The sequence below is a fragment of the Rhagoletis pomonella genome, unplaced genomic scaffold, assembly GCF_013731165.1.
Source record: "Rhagoletis pomonella isolate Grant_MI unplaced genomic scaffold, Rhpom_1.0 Rhpom_scaffold_00009, whole genome shotgun sequence".
NCBI classification, from domain to species: domain Eukaryota; kingdom Metazoa; phylum Arthropoda; class Insecta; order Diptera; family Tephritidae; genus Rhagoletis; species Rhagoletis pomonella.
This window is the reverse complement of record NW_023458563.1, coordinates 37,313,658-37,337,339: the sequence shown is the minus strand read 5'-3', so window position 1 is coordinate 37,337,339 and position 23,682 is coordinate 37,313,658. Positions and strand designations below refer to the sequence as shown.

At 33.7% G+C, this 23,682-nt stretch overlaps 1 protein-coding gene and 1 long non-coding RNA gene across 2 annotated transcripts in view; one reads left to right on the top strand and one right to left on the bottom strand.

The window, feature by feature from the left end:
* Positions 1 to 23,682, bottom strand: part of LOC118745768 (twitchin) — a 286,196-nt gene that overhangs the window by 160,751 nt on the left and 101,763 nt on the right. The window contains 5 exon segments of the mRNA XM_036479424.1: positions 558 to 875; positions 2,638 to 2,736; positions 3,020 to 3,082; positions 3,195 to 3,308; positions 13,318 to 13,359. Of these exon segments, the coding sequence (XP_036335317.1) occupies positions 558 to 875; positions 2,638 to 2,736; positions 3,020 to 3,082; positions 3,195 to 3,308; positions 13,318 to 13,359 (636 nt within the window).
* LOC118745770 overlaps positions 1 to 23,682 on the top strand; it is a 115,365-nt gene that overhangs the window by 83,430 nt on the left and 8,253 nt on the right. The window lies entirely within an intron of this gene.

The window sequence follows — 23,682 nt, the reverse complement described above, 5'->3', positions numbered from 1 at the left end:
CTACCCTGGTTCTAACTAAACTAGTAAAAACAAGCACTGATACATTTAATGAATTTATTCTGCTCTCGATACTAGCTGACACTAACATTTTTTGAGAGAGGCATATGTATTTTTTGACCAGAGTGGGCTGTGATCTGCTTTTTTTGGCCTTTAACCGGGTATGTAAACAAATTGTTGTTTTTGGCCTGACTTTCAGTGAGTGGTTTTAAGTATGGAACAAAATAATGCGAATAGAGTCCAAAATAGTATTGTTAATGTCTGCTTCGAAAGAGTTAAATTGAGAAAAATAATACAAAACAAGAACGCGTTTTTTAGTTTCTTGCCAAAGTTCGCCGATTTGGACAACGACAAGTGCTGAAGGTGAATATTAGGTAATAATAGCTCTTGTTCATTGAACTACCTTTATGAGCTTAGTGTGTTCCCCAACTGAATATTGTAAAATTTACTTATTGCTATAATTTGTCGGATATAAGGATATGATTGTCCAAAAGCCTGTCTAAGTTTTTAAGTCAAGCACTCTAAGCATCCCAAAAGGCTCAGTATCGACTATTTCGCACCTTTGGTAATCCGTTTTTCAGTATGGCTTTCTCAGGTTCCTTTTTGTCTGTCACTAATGCTGGCTTTTCCATCTTTGAAGGTATGTCAAGCTCACGTGTAAAATCGCTTGCCTCGAACTCGGACTTTTCATATTTTTCCAGAACTGGACGTTCATAGTCCGGTATCTCTGGTAGTTCTTCGTACTTTGGTTTGGTTTTGGGTTTGGATTTGACCTTGGACTTAGCCGGCTCTGGCTTCGGGTCCTCTTTGGGCGCAGCTATGGAAGTTTTTCGTAATTTGGGCAGCTCTTCCACCACAGCTTTTTCCTCTTGCACTAGCTGCAATATTTCATTATCGAATAATGTGTGACAAAAGCATAAAGTTAGTGCAAATACATTTTGTTTGAACTTATTTACTTGTACATACATACATACATTAGGTTAGTGAGGAAACAGAAAGTTAGTAGCAAATAGAGAATAAAAGTTTTAGCAGTGAAAATTGTTTAGAGTAGTGTCACCCGAAGTTAAGTAAGGACTCATGCGCACAGAGGGCTTACAAATGAGCTGATCAGCGAGCAGATAAGCGCGGAAGGAACAATCGTAGCGCAAGTATTCTAGCATGTAGATAAATTAAACAAATCTAAGTGTGATTGCTCTATCAGCGCTTATTAGTTCTCAGACCAGGTCATTTTTCAGCACAGCTGTAAGCTCTATGTGAGCGCGGTGCCTCTGACGTGGAAGAAAGAAAGCTCAGTATTTTTCAGAAGATAAAAGAGATAGACAGGGGTTGAAATGTTCCGACACTTATAATTAAAACAAATTTGTAAATATTATCTATGCGATGAATTTTATGAGAAAATTTCATTTATTTTAACTGTTATAGTCCAACGGGCAACGTGTGACTTTGGCACCTCTAGAGTTTTCAAGGGTGGATAAAAAAACTCATTTTTTAATCAGTCTGGCTCCTTGGGATATCAGAGTTGATACTCCCTCGAAACCGGAAAGATTGCGAGACTGGTAGGGAGGTGAAAAGTGGGTGACAGACGAGGCTAAAGTGGCAATTAACAGAGAACTATTTACACTATTATAATCAGGCTAAATTTTATGAATTATCGTAAATCGAATCCTCAGAAAAGCTTATATTTTAAGCCAAACAATAATTCGGGGGGGTTTCAGACAAGGTGATTTCTCATGTGATTTCTTTAATCTGATTAGGAAAAAATAATAAGAGCCGCAGAACTGAACCACTCAGACACAAGAGCGTGCAATTGCTGGCATATGCCGATGACATCGACATCATCGGTAAAAACAAGGGCTACGTCTGTTCTGCCTTCTCGGGTCATGCCATATGAATACGCTCCAGCTCTGAAAGTATTCAACGCGGGTCGCGATGCTGATCAAATAGGAAGATGAAGGCCCTTTACTGCGTTGGAAAGACCAGGTGGAGAAGAATTTGGTTCCACTTGGTATTTGCAGTTGGCGTCAGTTGCCACAAAAGAGAGACGACTGGCGTGGTCTGTTGAACTCGGCCAAAATTGCTTAGGCGGTTACAGCGCAAACAAAGAAGAAATTGATTTACTAAAATGTCACAACGCACTCATGATGAAAAATCTAGCCTGACTATAAATGGTGTAAGAAAAACGTTGCCAACTCTTGAACTATTAGATTAATAGTATCGTAAACGTCGCTTAAATTTAATTCTTACACACCGCTTTTTATTTGATAAAGCTTAAAACTTAATAAACGTAAAGGAAAAGATTTCAAGCCACTTATCAAATGACATTCTTATAAGCAGTGAAAAAGTTAACATTTTGTACAAATTTGGAAAATTCCAACCCAAAAGAACAGATAGATTTTATCTAATGGATTTTATGAGAAGCTTTTTCATGGTAGAAATACACTCGGCGGTTAGTCATTGCCTGCCGAGGGGGCCGCTGTTAGAAAAAACTTTTTATAATTTATATGTTGCCAGGAATCGAACCGTGGTCCTACGGAGTGGTAGTGCGCACTTCTAACCACTCAGCCACAGCGGCCGCTTTTATCATTCCGTTAAAAAAGCTGGATATAGATCAATCATTAAACCATGTAGACAATTTCTCACCTTTGGTATTTGCCGTTTTTCGGCAGGCTTTAGTTTTGGGATTTCTTCTTTTATTTGTTGTGGGCTCTTATTCGCTTCAATTTTCTTGCTTTCGAGTTTCTTTTAAAATATACATTTATTGTTAAGGTCAGTTTAGGACGTGGCTTTTCGGGGAAGCATTTACAAAGGATTAATATTTTTTGCTAGAAAAACATTATCTTTCAAATAAATGTAAGTGTTTTGTTTATTCACATCGCAGTTTCGTACGATTAACGCAATCGGAAACAGCGGCCGCAGTATCATTTCAAATCTGCATTTATTTGGTATATTTAAGTGAAAAAATTGAATAATCCTTTGGTTTTTTAAGGGAAATGCTTCTCTTGAATTCAAAAACGCAATTTACCTCAAGCGCCTTCTTTTCCACAACGGATGACCTTCTAGACGACATGTTGGATTCGTCCATTTGCTGTTAAACAATTCAACATAAATCACCCAAATGTACAATATATGGGAGTTACATATACTTAGTAAGTGTAATTACTAAACAATTACATATGCATTTCATATTCAATACATACCACAACCGATGAGCGCCTCGATGATACTTTTTCTCCATCCATTATGGTGGTCTCCTCTGTTTTTATTACAGACTTCCTACGAACTTCTAATTTATGTTCTTCTTGTATACTTGCCTATTATATATTGTAAAATATATGATGACATAGTTCACATTATATACACATTATATACACATTAGGAGCGGCAAATTTTAGCATTTTGTATAATAATGATCCGCCAAGAATCTCCCCTCTCTAGGATAATTGTAAGAGGTCCTGCGTCGAGCATTTAGTTTTCCTGTAGGAATTACGCATTAGTTCTTTCCTTTTGAGGTCAATATAATTTTCTAGGATCAATGAAAACGCTCGAAACTGTAAGAACACATTGATTACATGCCGTTTAAGTATTATGCATGCTCATATCCTTAAAGTCCAAAAAAATGTGACTAGATTTGACCCAAATAGGACAAGGGATTAAAAAAGGATAACTTAATAATAATAATAGATTGGCGCTTACACATATGTTAGTGTTTGGCCAAGCTTCTCCTCCGATTTGTGGCGTGCGCCTTGATGTCGTCACTCAAAGAGGAGGGACCTACAGTTTTACGCCGACTCCGAACGGCGATTGTATTTTTATGAGAAGCTGTTTTTCATGGCAGAAATGCACTCGGAGGTTTGCCATTGCCTGCCGAGGGACGACCGCTGTTAAGAAAAAACCTGTTTCCTAATTTTTTTTTGCAATGGTGCTTCGACCAGGGCTTGAACCCAGGCGCTGCGGAGTGGAAGCGCACACTTAGGAATTTAAATAATCTGAGCTTGCATAAAAAATAAAGAAAATGATATTGTCCTCAAAAAGAAAGAACTAATTTTCTTACGTGTAATTCCTATGTGAAAACTAAATGCTCGACGCGGACCTTTTACAATTGTCCTAGAGAGGGGAGATTCATGGAAGATCAATACTATACCAAATGCTATAATTTTAGTCCTTTGCCGTTCGCATTGCGGGATTTTTTTATTTTGACGTGGTTTAGTATATATGTATTTGTAAGTGCAGATGTACGTAGATGTACGATAGAAGTCCTACCATTGATCAAGAAACAAAACAAGGCTTAAGTAGTTATAGAGCATTAAATAAAAATTAATCAGCTGGTGTTGTTGAAATTTAGAGCACATTTATAATTTCGTAATGCATTTACATATATGCGAATCTTCCCCGATCAAAAAGAGCATCGTAGAAAGTTATACAGTAAACATCCCAGTTTTCTTAAGAAAAATTCTTGTTTATCGCACCAGTAAATAGTTATTGTAAAATATTCAGATTCTCACGTGGAAGACTAGCACATTTTATTATTCGCGTCGGAGAGTAGCACATTTCAAAATAAAGGGCGTTCAACATTCATTGCTCTGTGTAAAGTCGTATTTAACACCTATGTCTGCGTGATTTTTGCTAGTTTTTGTTGATAAATAAATTAATTAAGTAAGTGTAATAAGCTCAAATTGTTTTGAATTCTCTTATTTGTTATTAATACTATATGTACATTAGGGTGGTCCTTAAATGTAGGCGTCAAATTTTTAAATCAGATTTCCTAAGCCTCATCCCCTACGTCGATGATACTATAGCCGAAGATATCACATATAAATTTTGGTACCGATTTGAGGCGGTTAAGGCGTGTCGCGCAGGAGGCAAATTTCAGATTCCTCAATGGAGACTCAAAAAATTTAAATTAATTTTTTTTTCACCTACTTAGTATCAAAAATCGATACTTCTTTAGTCGAAGATATCGCTTATACATTTTGGTCCTTATTGAAGCCGGTTAAGGCGTGTCGCACAGGGGTCAAACTTCAGATTACCCTACGAAAAGGTCTTAACCGACTGCAATCGGGACCAAAATTTAAATGTTATATCTTCGACTTTAGTGGTATCGATTTTCGGTATTAAATGAAGAAAATAATTTTAGTTTTTTGAGTCTCCATAGAGGCTTCTGGCCTTTGATCGCTTTGCGGACCGCCTTAACCAACTCCAATCGGGACCAAAATTTATATGTGATATCTTCGACTATGGTAGTATAGATTTTGGGTATTAGATGGAAAAAAATTCATTTTAATTTTTTGAGTCTCTATAGAGGAATCTGAACTTGCCCTGTGCGACACGCTTTAACCGTCTCCAATCGGAACCAAAATTGATATGTGATATCTATGATCGCGGTATTACCGATTGAGGGAGTAAAACTGACAAAAATAGTTGATTTGATTTTTAAAGACCACCCTAATGTACATATATGTTTTTCGTATTTATAAATAAAGACTCCCTGAGGAAACGTAAACGTTTGTTTTTACTTGATTTTGTTTGAAATAACCGACCGAGAAGCTCCAGACGCAACATTAAACTTATAAAATGCATCCAAGGGCCGGTTATTCAATGTCCGGTTAACATATATCGAAGGTAGAAGCTCTGGTTAAATATAACGAATGCTTTAACGAACACATTTTATATGCATGTTGTTGGAAACGTCGATAATGATGTTGAACTGGTAGGTACTGATAACCAGTCATTGACGCCGTAAGTTTTGTTTTTGTACGGCTTATACCACCTTAAATGAATTCGCCTTGTGTGCTACTCCTCCAAGCGGCAATCTGAAATGTGCTACTCCTTCAAGTGAGAATCTGAAATGTGCTACTTTTCTGCGGGAATAATGAAATTTTCTACTCTTCGAAGCGAATAGCGAAATATGCTACTCTTCGCAGGGACCGACGAAATGCTTTTTACAATCGTACCTTCTACTTCATACTTTTCTACTTATTGCAGCGGTCATTATTGCTCGTCGAATGTAACCACTATCGTTTATCGATGTCAAATAGTAAAACCGAATTTAACCCTTTCGAAATATTTATTTGGAATTTTCGAGATTAAACGGCGCAGTGAGAGCAAGCTCATAATCATTCGTAAGAACTAGCGCGCAGATAGAACATATTAATAATATTGGAACATCGGAAGGCAATAAGGAAAATCGTAAAAAACTATGCATAAAAATTATTGTTTAGCTTTTGGAAACTGTAATTTTGTTGTATTAGGGAGTTGACAAGGTGTTGTATGCTGTCGTATTGTTGTATGTGGTAAGCTTTATAAGCTTAAATAAATGTTTAGAGGACTTGAAACTACAACCAGCTTTTTTTAACACTGTGAAAATTCATAATATATATGACTTTTATCAGGGGTGGAGCAATTTAAAATTTTTAGAGTTTTGATAGTTTTTAATTTCTTGAAGTTTCCCCTTTTTAATAACATGAGTGGAATTCCTAAATTTTCTAATCTTCAAAACTTTGTGAATTTTAGAAATTTTAGTAAATCCCAATAATTCAATATAATGACTAGATTTCTAAAAATTTTTTTTTTCAAAAATTTTGAGAATTGTAGGAATTCTAACAAATGTTTTCTAAGTAAAAGTGTCGAATATACAAAATTGATCAAACGAAATTAAAAGTTTTCGAATGTTGAAAATATTTTCATATTTCGTCGTTTTTGGAAATTTAAAAAATCTTCGTAATTCTTGAAGATTCAAGAAAATTTTGGACATTGATGTTTTCAAAATTTTCAAAAAATTTAAAATTCTCAAACTTTGTTATATCAATACAAAATTTTAGAAAAGTTCAGAAAAGTGGAACAATTTTAGAATTTTTCAAAAATGTTAATATCTTTTACATTTCAAAGAATTTTCTATTTTTTACACACAAGTACCATGAACATACGAATTTTTCGACAATTTGTGATGTTTCACATTTTTACATTTTAGGATGGATTTTAGGATAAATAAAATTCTAAAAATTTTGGAAAATATAAAAATTTCTAAAATCTCAATAATTTTGTACATTTAAAAATATTCTCATTTTACCAAAATTTCTAGAATCTCCCGGATTTCGATAGTTTTTGAAATTTTGGAAATTATCCTAAATATAAGAAATCCCAAGAAATTTAAAAATATTATAAAATTAAACATTTTGGAATTTTTTGTTTTCTGAACCTGTCAAAATATTCAAACTTGCTGTGACTTTCAACTGTGTAAAATAATACAAATTCGAAAATATAACAAAAAAGTAAAAATTGAAAATTAAGTACATAATTTCAAAATTTTGAAAATTCAGTGAATTAAATAACATAATACTTCGAGCTTAGCACACAGCTAAAATTTCAAACTCAAGTGAAATTTGACACACTTTTTCCATGAATTAAAATTTTCAAAAGCATCCATTCATTAGGTTTGTTCCCCAAGCTTCTCGAAGTCACTTCGAGTTACATATACGCGCTCCGCTCAGCAAGTAAGTTTTCGAGTTAAACTTTGCTCGAGTTTTTCTACAAGCAGCTTGTGGGACCTATTATTCTTGAAATGATATTTCACGATATTCAGTTGAATATTATGAAAATACATGTTATACAGTCTTGGGGGGGCGGGGGAAATTTCCCCAATTCCCCCTACCTGGGTCCGCCACTGCTTTTATGGTACCTTGCGAACGCCCTATATATATTTTTAGCCGTTTAAAGTTTACGACATACAACCATAAGACAGAATACAACTCCTTGTGTAGTCCGAAGTAGCGATTTTCAACGGGCTAAATACATTTTTTGTAGACTACGATGCTTTTCGAACAAACAATTAGCTTATATTCAAAGTGATGCTTAATTACATACAAATTAAATTTCCATAGAATACATTTAAAAATTCTTCCTCCTGCGTATCGACCGTTCACAAAAAAACAAATCACGGATTACTACCGAAACGAAACCCAGGGCCCAATTTCAGATGAGATATTTAAGTAGAGATCGTTGATTAACTTCGAAAATTAATTTTCAGATCACATATTTAAACTGAACTTACTTGACTATTTAAATATGAGATATCCAACACTGTGTTTATGTCAAGCAACAATCAGCTGTTCAGCACAGAATGTAAACAAATGAACAAATGCAATAATAACTTCAAGGAACAAGCAACAGTGGTGCCACTGTTTGGCATATTTAAATAAATGTGATTTTAAACCCAATGAAAGCCAAACGGCATCAAAAAACAACAATCCTAAATTAAACTTAAGTGCCATTCAATTCATCTGATATTGGCCCTTAGTGCAGGTTGTAGCAAGGGTCAAGTACAACTTGAAATTACTTTTCTTGTTTGTCCAGATTTCAAAAAAAAAAACGTTGCAGTATAGTAAAAGTATTTAATATACTAAAAGGTTCGGATAGAAAAATTTTAAATTACTTACGACACAATGCATGAAGGGTGCATTCGAAAACGTCAAAATACAAACCACAAACCACGTCTAAACCACACTAGAAAAAGAAGTCAACCTAGTAGGAAACTAGGATTTAACCGTGGTTGCACACATTTGGCATTACAATCAACTGAGGTTTAGAAATAAAAAAATACTTGTATTTTGACGTTTTGGAATGCAGCTGAACTTGGTGTGATCCACCCTATACTCACACTAATGACCCACGGTTTTCTTTTTGAGTCTCATAAATGGTTTATGATGACTTTCAAAAAATTTCAAATCAAAACTTATCAAGACAAATTATATGGGTCCAGGAAAAAATATTTTATACTTTTTAGTCCATTTATAGGAACGTGGTATATTAAAAAGTTGATTTATTTGATTTTTTTAATAAAAAACGTTATCTATGTACGTACTAGGCGCACTTATGTATATATCTATATGGGCAAATCTAAAACACAGGTAACCTTTGTGTTATTTAGCTTTATTTTTATTGTTGTAAACTATATCAAGATGGTTGCTCAAAGACGTATACTTGAATCCTCAAAAAAAATTTTGTTCAAGTTGCTGCATAACTTTTGAATTATAGGTGTTTAAATTAAACAAATAATGAAAACAAGTGAATTTTGTATGTAATTTTTAAGAGGGGCACAATTAGTATAGGGGAGTCCCTTAAACGATGTTTCTACGAGAAGTGATCCGCTCTCTAATTCGTAATTCGCTCTCTCATTCGTCATTGGCGCCCCCATTACGAACCGAATCACGTAATTCGGCATACAAAATTTTGAGAGCGAATCACTTCATTCGTAGGTAATTCAGATCGAATCACCATGCGAATCAAGAACAAATCGTTGTCTTCTCTAATTTGTATCGATAACGGCTGTCAAAACACATAGACCACACACATCCCGACCAGCACAAACATTGAAAAAATAGCTGGATTCGTTAAAACTATTGATTTAGTTATTTAACCACTACGAATGTTTTCTCCACCGTTGAGATGCTCAATAAAAAACACATTAAACAATAAACAAAGGCAAAGAACAAGAATCAGAGATGCAAAGTGAATCACGAATGTGTAATGTAAACAGGTTGATTCGCCGTTCGTAATTGAGAGAGCGAACCACGTGATTCGGCCGTTTTAAACTCGTAAAGTCATAAACCGCGTAAAACTCGTAAGTTTACGAGGCTTTAATGGGAACGCCCCCTTTGTGAAAAGGTGTAAATAGTTGCGTAAAGTGACTGTTTGACAGATCAACCAGGATTTTGTGAAGCAATTTTTGTTTCGTAGTATCTTCGATAACATCCCGCCATCTTGTCTCTATCACTCTTGGCTAAAATACAATTAAAAATGCGGAAAATTAGCAGAAAACCTAAGTCAATACAGCTAGTGGATGAAATTCATTCTTTTTATTTGCAAATTACTTTTTTCATTTATTTTCATTATTTAATCATATATTTTAGTATAAAAATTCAGCCGCTCGGCAACACTGAAGTTTACGAGATCGTTTGCGCATCAAATTTGCCTCGTAAATTTACGAGGGGCTGGTAAATAGAGCTCCATACAAATTTTGACAGTTCTATTATGTCATAACTTTTGAGCCAATTAGTACTTATGTGTACACTTCATATGTAGTTGGTAAGTAAAGTGTGCTTTAAAAAATAACTATTTAAATGGCAAGTAACAAAAAGTGTGTAACTGTACTTTCGACTGAGGGAGTTATTTATAAAATAGTTAAAATTTAATCAAATTTTCAAGTTCCTTTATCTGGAAAACCGGGGCCAATCTGGTAAAACGGGGGATGCCAATGAAATTAGAAGGTCCCAATAAAGTGAGTTCTACTTTCAAAATCTTTGCTCAGAAGTTACAACTTGCACAGCGTAATTTGAACACAAATTTTTTTTTGTTTTCTTTTTCTGCGATCTTAATGTTTATTCCTAGTCTAACTTTTGAAGCACTTAATGAAAATGGATTACACTTACATTTATCGATTTATTAAGAGATTACGAATAGAACCATATATAAAACATAGGTGTGCCCACAAATCAAAAAATGTAACTTTTTATTTTGAAGATGCACCTGTTTTTTAGAACTCTTTTATAAAATTTTGGAAATCAAATATTTGTTTCGAAAAGAGGATTTATAGACCTTTAAAATAACGTGTAAGGATTAGTGTTGGGAAGCATCGAGTACTTTTGAGGAAAGAGTTTTTTAGTATCGATACTTTTAAGGATCGGGTATTTTTCAGAGTACTGAGTACTTTCTTTAAATATATGTATACATACATGTTAGAAGCATTTCAATGCTTAGCTGGCAGCACTTGGTACAAGAATTGTACTTGACAACTATTGAAACTTTAAATTGAGTACAATCATTTCTGAATACCGGTAAATGTAAATAGAATTTAGTACTTTTAAGTATCTATTCGACACTTAATACCGAATACTTTGAAACGATCCTGAGTACATGTATCAAAGTGATGATACCTTTTAAAATTGGTTGCTGACGATCCTTTTGAGAATCGAGTTATGAGTACTTTTGGTATCAATACTGCCCAACACTAATAAAGATATTAAATGTTAAACTTAGACTGTTGGCTATTTTCATCGGGTAAAATGGAAAAGTCATTAATATTTTCTTAAACATGATTTTTACAATGGATCTTTGCCAAAAAATAGGCTTTCATACAATTTTTGAAACTGGGCCTAGCACCCACCTATATCAAACACGTGTATCCCGAAAATCATTGCCTATTCAATATCACGAGCTCCTCCCCCGTTACGGAAATTACAAAAAACTCAAAGCTAGCCAAATCTTAGGAGAGGTTTCTGTCCGATTTCGAAACTTTTGAAGATAGAGCTTACGGATGCCAAGAACAATGCGTATACTAAATTTGGTACAGATCAGTTTAGCAGCTTTGTTTATTTATTTAGATATACCTATACGATATAAGTGTGCCTTGCCTATTTTCCGAAAACTTTATGAAACCCTAATTTTTTGCTAGCGCCCCATTGTATTAATAATTTTTTAGCAAACTTTGATGAATTCCTTTGCCACACTGCGCACAAGAACTGAAAGTACAATACATACACGCATGTACATAAATTCAAGGCCGTATTTCTACTTTAATTGTTTAACTTTGACAGTCTGTATGCGGTTGCATTAGATAAATGAATACGTCATATTTGGCGACATTCATAGCAATTTTTAAAGTAGCGATGGTCGAAGTTGGGAAGATGGAGAAAAATATGAACTTCTTAAAATTTACCCGTCGAAGATTGCTAACAATCAATGGATGTTGAATAATAGATCTCTATACATCATTTTATACGCCTATAAATCCTCTTTCATAATATAAATGATTTTTCAAATTAGGTACAAAGATTAGTTTGTTTTAATGCCGAAGGCTTCACATCTTTGATGAACATCAGTAATGAATTTTTTGGGAGCTAAAGAAAATGATTAGAAGAGTTATATAACAAAAACACATCTCTGAGCAATCAGTGGTATGGAAGATATATTTTATAGAGCACCGATCTAAATGATTTTCACAGTAGGCTTTGTATAATCGATAAGTAAACAGGTCACACAATTTCGTGGTTTTAGCTGCCTAAACAACGGAGTTATGTAAATTTACATGGTTCTATCCCTTCTTCTTCTGGTACTCACAAACATTGGACCAAAGCTATAATACCATCTAATATATAAAATTCTCGTGTCACGGTGTTAGTGGTCGAACTCCTCCCAAACGGCCCTACCGATCTTTATGAAATTTTGTGTGTATATATGGTAGGTATGAGAATCGGATGTCAAGTATATTTCATACCACTAGGTGCAGAGCGCGTGGCACCTCCCATACAAACCAATTTTTTTATACTGCATATCTCTGGTAGTGTTCATGGTAGAGTATTCGGACATGGTATGGAGATATACGACAACAATCGCATACTCATAAAGAAAAATTGTGGTTATTGGAAAAGGGGGCGTGGCACCTTCCATACAAACCGAATTTTTCATACTGCATATCGCTGGGAGTGTTCATGGTAGAGTAGTGGAATTTGGTATTCATATATAAAATCAATCGCATAGTCATGAATAAAAATTGGGGCTATTGGAAAAAGGGGCGTGGCACCTCCCATACAAACCGAATTTTTCACACTACATATCTCTGGAAGTGTTCATGATAGAGTACTGGAACTTGGTAGTCCCATACAAACCGAATTTTTCATACTGCGTATCTCCGGAAGTGTTCATGGTAGAGTACTCGAACATGATATGGAGATATGAATATGAAGTGGAAGTGTTCATGGTAGAGTACTCGAACATGGTATGGAGATATGAATATGAAATCAATCCCGTACTCTTAGAGAAAATTGGGGCTTTGTGAAAACGAGGCGTCGCGCCTTTCAAACGCACTGAAACTATTACGTATCTTTGTATCATACACACTTTTGCTAGGTTATTTAAGACGGCAATGGAAATATGCCTTCTGACAACCACCAAACCATAATATTAGAAGATATATGCGTCACTGAAAATCATGAACGTGAACTGTTGGCAAAAATGTTAGACCAAAATGTTTCAATACAAAAAATTTATTTTGGGCGGGACGATGTTCGCCGGGTCTACTAGCTATACTATAAGAAACCTGTTATCACATTGTACTCAACTCTTCCTAAAACCTACACTAAGTTTAGATTCGGGTTTTTCCCAGGTTTTTCGCGCTGTGTTATTCTTATTTTTTAGTTTGAGATAATTGCAAAGATTTTATTAGTTAAGCGAAGTTACGTATTATTTTTGAAGAGTTTATTTCATTAAAAAATTTATAATTTTGCTTAAAATATTTAGTATTGAAATAATTTCAGATTGGTTACTTACCTTTCGATCGGCTTTCCTTATGGCGGTTATTTCAGGCTGTCCCTGTTGATGTGGCGTCAATTAGAAGAGAAGAAGAATTTGCAAATACAAATACATACTACAGTTATTCTCAATCAAAATTAATGAAAAAGTACTATGCTAGCTAGTTATAAATAATAAGCTCTAATTTGGCTGAAGCATTTAACGACTTCAGCAATGCCTAGCAAATAATATAAGCGTTATAGGTAGAAATCCTAATGGGTGTAGCTAAGCTGGCAAGCCTAAATGAGACCATGAGAACGGAAGTGGCCTAAACCGATTTTTTTTTTCTTTACTTACCTACTTAAAATGGTCTCAAATGCGATAAATTTTAAAATAAAAGTCGCTTATTTATTAATTTTAAGGTACAAAGCTACATATCATACCATCATATTAAGGAATAAATTACCTTTACTTTAAAATTTATCGCATTTGAGACTATTTTAAGTAGGAATTTAAGTACAGAAAAAATATTTTCGGGTTAGGCTCATATATACTTATGAAAAAATGTAAATTTTAGAAAGCATCAAATCCTGCTTATAGCGCTCTTACACGATATGTATTTGCATATGTTAGTGGTCGCAAACTATCGATCACACTATCGATAGTATCGAAGGGACATCACTATCGCAACTATCGATGGCGACTACTATCGGCCATATTGGAAGTTCGATACTATCGATACTATCGAGAAATTGCCATATTATATTATTGAAACGCGTTTGTGTGATATTTTTTATAATACTCGTGCGCATAGTGTAACAAAATATGGACAAATATCTAACTCACAATGTAAAAGGTAATGTGTTTGTTATAGATAAGTTTATATCGCATGTGTTTCATTATATAAAATAACTTTTAGAGAAAACTAGAGCTTAAGTCATGAAGTTTTTTGTACAAAAAAATCTCCGCATAAAATCATAAAAGTAAAAATGTTAAAGTTGTATAAGAAAGTAAACAAGAATTTAAGTAAATTAACGAACATTTTATAGTATCGTGACTTTTTCTTTTTTTCTTTAAAGCTTATTAATTTTTTATAAAAGTCCAGCTTATCGTCTAATGAAAACCATGTAAATCCCAATTTCAAACTTTGTGCAACAATTAATAAAATTCCTCACAGTTTCACCAAAATTTCAAACTTTGGAATCAGAATTTTGAGAAAAATGTTTGGTATGCAATTTTATAGTCCTTTAAACTTTAGTATAATAAACCGTGTCACCCATTTTGTTCTATACAAAGAAGTTCATTTTTATATGGAAGAAAATGCTGCATTCAAATTAAAAGAATGCATCCACACTATCGAGACCATCGCCGGCAGCGCACTATCAGGACTATCGATGGCACTGCACTATCGGAAAAAATGACTATCGGCACAATCGATAGTGACCCAAAAAACGATCATTAACTATCGATGGTGTCCACTATCGATAGTTTGCCACCACTAGCATATGTACATATGTGGTACATACGAGTAGATACAAAAAGTATAATTTACATATGCAAATACATATTGTCTAACAGGGCTGTTGGCCGTTGACAAGCAGCCATTTATTTGCAATTGCATTTAAGAACAAAGTATGTGACGTTCGTAATTTTGAAGTTTGCTACTTTTGTTTTGTTGTGTTTATCTCTTTCTTTATATGTATTTTTGAGGTAGTTTATTTCAATATCGAAAGTGATTTATAAGCGATTTTCAATGCATTTTTTATCCAAGCATAATTACAAATGAAGTGCGTGGCACACGTTTTGGCCGGCATTAATTTAGATCAGGGATGGCCGTCGCAGTGCTTAAGCACACTGGATGCCACTCCACTGGATGCATATCCAAGATTAAAAAGTCCACAATTTTTATGGAAATTTTTTGCATTTGTCTAGAGTTCGAAAGTTTGAATTAATTTTATGGTTTTGGCTAAAGCATGAAAAATATTTTTATAAAATAAAACAAAAAATTTTACTTCAAAATCATTCTGAATATTAAAAATAAAATCACCATGCATTCAGTTTTGATCGCCAGTGTAACTTTGTTTTGTTCAAAGGATATTGCATTTTTATTTTCGAATGGGTTTGTTGTTCAATAAGCGAATAAATCCATTTTTTGTTGAATGAATTTTGTTTTATTTGTCCCCCGAACCCCCTAATACTATTAGAAACTAGTTATTTAAAAAAATGTTAAGCTACGAATTAATAGTTTGTGGTACTGCTTTAGGGAAAACTTATCCCTATATATACGGTGACCATATTTATGGGAGCCGAATACGGGACAAAAAATAATTTTGCAAATTTTTTCAACAAAAACTTACAGATCTTAAAGTCCAAGATCCTAGATTTCTGAACCCTGAAACAGCATCCTTATAGTAACATCTCAAATTTGTGGGATATTTTTCTAGAAATTTTCAGCCAGCGAAATTTGTTAAACAATTCGTTAAATTTTAGTATTATAAAGTGTAATTTTGAAATCTTTAAGACTTTTTTGGCAATTTTTTTGTTGACGGTGTAACGCAGTTTTTCATAAAAAGAAGGTATCTATGTTCAACCATTTCTTTAAAGGAGATGCAAATGAGCATCACTTTCTACTTTCACTTTATTATACTCGAATATAATGAGCTACAAAACTGCAAACCAAATATTTTTTCTAAAGATTCTAATTAAAAGTTTTGAAATTTTGGTGAAACATTGCAGAATTAATTTTTAACGTTGTTTTGCACGAAGTCGGAACTTTGGATTTATACGGTGTTTATTAGGAAAAGAGCTTTACTTTCATAAAAAAAATAATAAACATTAAATAAACCAAAGAAAAATGGCCAAACCTTGCTAAAAAGTCGTGACCTGATTTATATTTTGGTCAATGTATGTATTCCTCAATTCGAATCACACACGGTGGGCAGGAAGCGAAGATAGGTTGCATAAAAATGTCGACAAAATCTGAAAGCAGGGTTGTATTTGTTGATATCTTAAGATTAAGAATCCGCTTAAATTGAAATCCTAGCTGCTCCTGTTTTAAAGATATCCACATTTTATATACTTCTGATAGGATATATTTGCAAAAGAGGAAGGCGTACTTCTCGATAATTAGAGCATATTTATACGAAAAGAAATCTCATACAAATCTGTTCCCCTTTTTTAACTCACTAAAACGGATCAAATCAATGTTCAGTTTTCATTTTTTCCTACCGAAAGAATAATTGATCGAGATTTATTGGGCGCTACCGGTATACAACTTAGATAAAACACCACAATTACCTTTTTCTGTAGCGTGAACTTTCTCATTACAAACACTTTCAATATCGCAATATATGTATGTATGTATACAATATTGTATGCTATATAATACGGTAGTAATTTTTTATTAAAAGTTTGTTGCTATAAGCAAGTAGCGCAAGCAAGTCGCACTGCGCTTGTGCAAGAAATAAAAATGCTCTAACTTAGGCCAACGGTACTCCGCATAATAAGTAAATAAATTCAAAGCTTGTATGAGATTTATTTTGGTATTTATGTACTCTTCTGTCAGGAAATAATGACTATTGTACATCCAGAACACAAATGCGATCATAAAGAAAATCGCATGAAAGTATGCGCTTTGTGTGTAGGGCTGCCAGACGTCCTGGTTTTCCCGGACATGTCCCGGTTTTAGACTATTTGTCCCGGTGTCCCGGTCCAACCTTAAAATGTTAAGTGTCCCGGTTTTCGATTTGATTGCACAAATTTTGCTTAAAATGACTACGCTGAGAGAAAAAAGGCGTTGTAATATTAAGAAAAATTTTATGAATTTACTGGGGGAAATAACGCATAGTAAACATGAATATGTTTTATTTGATTATCGTTTTGAAATGTTCGTACTTAAAAACAATACTTTCATACCACGCACACGTGGCGTTGAATCAAACTGAACATTTGAATGCACATTTACATGTCTGGCTGTAGCTGAGTGCACGAAGATGCTTGCCACAATTTGCTAATTTCCAGAGCGTCAGGGTTCATTACAGACAGCATGGAATTTAAATAAATTTTTTTTTAACTTAATTATGAAAAAGCATCCGTTAAGTGCAAAGCGCTTCATTTTAATATTGGCGTATTTCAATTGAATATTTCTATATTAAATACTAAAATTTGTATACTTAAATTATTACGAGTTGGGTTGGTGCTCTTTCAAATGCGATTTTTTTTTTTAAATGTAGCACGTTTTGCATAAGGAATAGTTGATGATTAATATAAGTATGTACCCAAATACGTTAAAATGACATGCACAGAGTTTTACAATTATAGCAAAAGCCAGAAGGCTTGAAACAAGCTCACAGCAACGAAACAAATGACTGATATTTTAATGTTGCCTTGTATTTATTTTTTTTTTTCGTGAAATCTAGATCACTTATAAGTACCGTGCCGTACAAAATTATTGGCTCGGAGACACTTTCATCTGATCACAATTTCTAATCAGATCTTTTAGAAAAATGTTTAAAATGTAGCTTTTGAGCCAATTAGTAAAGTGCAAGTCTGAAGTTATCAGAAAATTTCGTTGATTTTTTGCAATTATTTATTTTTTGCTGACAGTGTCTTCCACATACAAAAAAATGTCGAACATAGTTTGTATGGAAGAAACTCTCAGTAAAACCAATACCAAATATATTGCCTCGTTCAAAGCCATGAGCAAAATCGTGAATACATGGTTTTCCGCATAACAAGCGGATCTTAGTAATTTTGATAAAAATCTTAACGAACTCCGCACAGCTTTGAAAAGTACTGGAATTTCTCAAACTGTCAAAACCCATTTTATCCTTAAACATTTAAAGCAATCTATTTCATTCTTGAATAACGATGGTTTAGGATTATGGTCCGAGCAGGCCGGGAAGTCAGTTCATAGGGAATTCATTAAATTCTGGGATGGATTCAAAATAAATATGATTGATAAACCAACTTTTGTGAGTCGCCTGAAGAAAACTGTAATGACATTTTCATTCCAGCTTATATAAAAACTTAACTAAATAATAAAATATTTAAATACTAAAATGTGTGACTATATTATATGGTAAGCCAACAAAAAAATAAAAGGAAACAAAAAACAAATATAAAAAAATAAAGCAAGAAAAAAATAAAAAAAAAATAAAACCAAAAAAAGAACAAAGAGGTGCAAAGTAAGTTGCCTCTACGTGGTGCGCCTTGGAAACGATTGAAAACGGCTAAAAACTTACATAAACTTATATTTTTACATAATATATATACACACATTTACTCACACATACATTGTTGAATATTTAATGCACAAGGATGTTTTTCTCTTTCGCAAAAGTCGGTCCTATCATAGCTATGTAAAATGTGGATATCTTTAAAACAGGAGCAGCTATTATTTCAATTCAAAGGGATTATTAACCTAAAAATATCAACAAATACAACCCTGCTTTCAGTTTTTGTCGACATTTTTATGCAACCTATCTTTGCTTCCTGCCCACCGTGCACAGGCATTCAGATTAGAAATAATAGCGGTTTATATATTCAAAAATCGTACCAGGAAATGTTAGATCAATATTTTCCCCCCCCCCCCCCCCCTCTAACTTTCAAGTTTTTTCCTATGTATATACTATATAACAAATTATATACTCAATGCTAACAAAATAATTAGTAAATTGATTTAAAAACTAGATATGTGGATCATCCGATTCTATATCAAGTTATTCTCGCTAACTGCAAAGCACTTCCATTTATGAAGGGTAAAAGCATGGCTTCAGTCGACAATGAGCGAAAATGGATTGAACGGTAAACTACTAAAATTTCATTTCATTTCAATACTTAGCAATCCTTATGAACCAATTTAATCCGCATAAATTCTACAGTTTCCTCTTTCATTTAAAACCCACACTTAGGGTTGCCAGATTTTGAAACTGAGAAAGGAGTACATTTATATTTTCGATGACATAAAAAAGGAGTAAAATTTTTTTTTTAATTTTTTGTGCAATTTATTGTTACAAATTACAAGTAATTAGGTACAAACAAACAAAGATATCTTATAAATCTTTTTCAAAGCAACAATAAATGTGAAAAATAATAAATAAAAGAGACGGTGATCGAAGGGGGAGTGGACGTGGCAGCTTTTCCGACCTTTTTGGAGAGGGCATGAACCGCCATTGACAAAAATGTTACTCCCGACCACCAAGGGCCCCTATGGTTCCCCAGGGACCCCTTAGAAAAATTGCCAAAAGTCACAATTTCCACTTGCGTCCCACAGTATTTTTGCGTAGAATTCGGTTCTCAATGACCGCCCTTATAGGAAAGTTTCCCCAACTAAAAAACTAAAAACTACAAAAGAATTCCAGACTCTTCCTGAATGTATGGCCATTTTTTTATTTTAAGCCTTATAATTAATTTAATATTTTTTTTTTAATATTAATTTTATATTTTTTTAATTTAAGCCTTATAATTAATTTAAATTTTTATACCCGAGCGCCCTGCTCCTAAGGCCATGCTTACACCTTTACACTATCACACTTAACTTTGCTTACTAAGTAGTTTTTACTACAATATGAATGGCAACGTCCAGCGCATAAAATAATAACTGTCGCACAGGTTTTTTGAAAAATAAAAGGGTTCTTTATAGATTTTGTGTTTTTTTTTGTTAAGTTTGTAAATATTTTACTTTAATTTTATTAATTGGTTTTAAAATTTTAATCCTGATTTGCATTTGCCAGCTTTGAGAGATAAATATATGCGGCACGAACCTCTTTTTTAGGTGTATTTTTTCTTAGATTTTGTATAAAAAAAAGAAAAAAAAAACCTGTATAGGGTTAGTCGAATGAATGCCCTCCTAATCACCAGTTTCGAGTCTTTTCGATTGCTGAGTATGACGCCTTATGTTGGACAAAAGACGGAGTATAAATGACCCAAATGGGGGAAATTAGCCTATGGTTACAGAAGATATGTAATAAAGTAACCGGCGAAGACTTGCGCTTTTCTCCCAAACCCCCTTGTAAACCCAAATGAAGGTTAAATTTAAAGACTATACAATAACTACTTTTTTTACTTGCGCTTTTCTCGCAAAGTGTTTACCGCCGGTAAACCCAAATGAAGGTTGAAATTTAAAAACAAATTAATAAAATTGAAGCAAAATCTGTGAATAACTTATTTTTCAAAAAAAAAACACTGTGCAACAGATGTATATGATAAAATATTAATAGCTGGAAAAAGGAGTACAAAAGAAGTACAAAGATAATAAAGGAGTACATTTCCAGATATTTTTTTTGGGAGTACAAGGGAGAACATTGCAATAAAAAGGAGTACGTTTACTCCCAAAAGTAGTACGTCTGGCAACCCTACCCACACTTCTTCTCTAAGGATATTTAACTGCATTTTTTAAATCACTGACGTCAGAATGAAAAACTAAACACGCAATTTTACTATATTTGGCCCATGGTTTCGCGAATATATATTTTTTTGTGCAAAATTTACTATCGCACGGTGTTATATGTCTGATGAGCTAGACATTCACAAAAAAAAATATTAATTATTAAAAAAAGAGGAGATATAGCCACTACTGGTCAAGAAAATTATTGCCATCAGTGCAAATCACAAATCCCGAAAATCCTGGGACTATTTGCCAAGAATCCCGGGTTTTTCGGCACCTAAAAAGGCCTTCCTAGTATGTACATAACAAAATTAGAAAATAATGTATTTTTTTGCCTTTTTTCAAAGCTTATTTTGCCTTTTTTCAAGTTCGCTACATTTCGGGGGAGTCAATACACCTACAATCCGAGGAAATATTTGTTTGAAAACAATTTCCTTATAAGACAAACTTAAGTACTTTAATATCATAAAAATTCAATGAATAAAAATTAAAAAAAATAATAAAATAAAAATCATTTAAAAAACTCCGACCTCTCGAGTGGCACTACTGCGCTCTGTTCACTCGGCCATTGCGAGTGTTAGAGCTTAGAGAGTTTAATTATTTCTACCAAAATCCAAGTCTTTAATAAGGCATGATTTTTACACATATATGTGTACATATGTATAATATAAAAAAAGTGTACATATACATATACATAAATAGAAATGTTTGCAGGTACGCCTTACTTAATTCAAATTCAGGAATACCATGGATATTTTCAGTTGGAAAGGTTTTAATTTGTGTTCGAAGGAAAGTTAAATACATATAAAACAAGTACAGAAGTATAGGTTCGGGCGAAACGGAACTTTAAATACCCGGCGCACGTATTATGTATCGTTTTTCACCCTTCAGTAAACCGCATGACAAGAAAGAGTATTTTTCCCGATGTCAAACAGTTTCAATAATATGCTATGATATACTGAAATAATTGGACCAAAGTTGGTGGAAATCGGTAAGGCGTTTATCGATATAAATTTATGTAGTCATAAGTGGGTGGCGCCACGCCCATTTAACAAAAATCAATAATCTTGAATCTTGTTAAACGATTGTTGTAAGTTGGCATCTTTAGTTATTGAAAGATCGGAGTTTTCGTATTTCTGAAATTTTCCGTTATATGGTAAGTGACAGTAATTTTAGTCCGATTTCAAAAATTTTCAGCATATTGCTTTTTGGCGCCAAGGTTGCAAATGTGCCGGTGTGATTGGTAGAAATTGAAAAACCGGGTACCGAGATACACATATGTAGGCGTAAGTGGGCGGTGCCACGCCCATTTTCCAAAAATTTCCCAAATGTCATTTTCTGCTAAGAGGTGATTGCATATATCGATTTGACATATTTCAATTTAGTTATCATATCTCAATCTCAGTTATCGTGTACACGGACAGACAGACGGACGAACGGACAGACATGGATTAATCGGTTTCTCCTTTCATTCTGAGAATTTATGTATACATTAGTCTATATCTATCTCGATTCGTTTTCACTGTTACAAACAACCGTTATGCGAACAAAGTTATAATACCCTTGTGCACAAGTGCGCTCGGGTATAAAAAGACTAGAAGGTGTACAGAAAATTAGTTATGCGCACAGAGAATTGTGTTATATACATACATATGTACGAATTAGGTATGTTTCGAATGTCATATTTTTCACAATCACGAATGCGAATGCGAATGTGCGAATGCGAATGCGAATGTTAGGAATAACATTGAAAAAGCTATAATCAACTTAAGTCATCGATTTTATTACTTAAAAATTTTGTAAATTATTAGAACATTGAACGAGTGCTTAACCTATACAGTGTTTTAATCTAGTAGTCAAAGTTCAAAATGGGCATATTATATTTCAAAAAAAGGAATTTTGCTGCCTTTGTTCACTTGGAACGCTGGCGGGTGGAGCGCTCAATTATTGGCGGGCAAGATCTGTCAATTTATCGTATTTTAGTTTAGTTTTCTAGCAATTGAGAGGATTTTCAGCGAGAAGAGTTCGTTTTTCTTTAAGACAGGCCCTCAATTGAGCTTTAATTTCACATTTTTTAAAGTCCCCAGATTCTACATCCGAGCCTTCGCTTTCGCTGGAGGAATCTAAAATTGTTTCTAAGCTGCTTATACGACTTTTAGCAGTACTTGTTGAAGGCCCATTAGGGATGCAAACGATGCATCGATATTTTTGAAACATCGATAATATCGGTTCAAAATTCGATGTTTGCCATCAATGTTTGCAATTTCCTAAAATCGCTAAATTTACGATACATCGATGCCAGTTTCAGCGATGTTTTAACATCGACTTTAGTATGATTCAGACTTAAATTCAACTTACCCATTATGCTCCTAAAATTTTTTTTTCCTGGCCATGAATTTTATTACTTATTCTTTTGGGGAAAATTCAGAAATTCCGTGTATACTCTTATCTTTCGATATTAAAAATGCGTACATAATCATTAAAAAAGGACCGGGTTCCCGTTGAAATTTCAACGAATTTGGGGCTTGGAACTATAGGCTCAGCGAACTTACGACGGCATGCATTTTGATTATATTTATAGGAAGGGCAAAGGAATAGTAAATAAATACAGGGAAATGCATCCATATGTAAGTATTTTTCTAATTGAATTACAGAGAGTATGAATTGAAAAGTATTAAATTTTCCTTTCAATGTGACTACAACCTACCAAATTTCGAAACATCGGAAACCATCGATATATCGATGTTTTTCTGGCGATGTATTTTAGCATCGATGTTCATTTGTCCGATGCATCGAAACATCGATGTATCGATGTTACTCCCCAAAATTTGCATCCCTAAGGCCCATCAATGTTGCTTGATATACTACTTAACAGTTTAGCGCCGGAAGTTGAAAGCCGGTTATTGTACGCACCCTGGATAGACAGATTTACAGCCCGATTCTATGCACTTCATAAATAAAAAATTTTTTTAATTTGTGAATTTTTTATTATGTATCTAGAGTTGGAATTCTAGCAC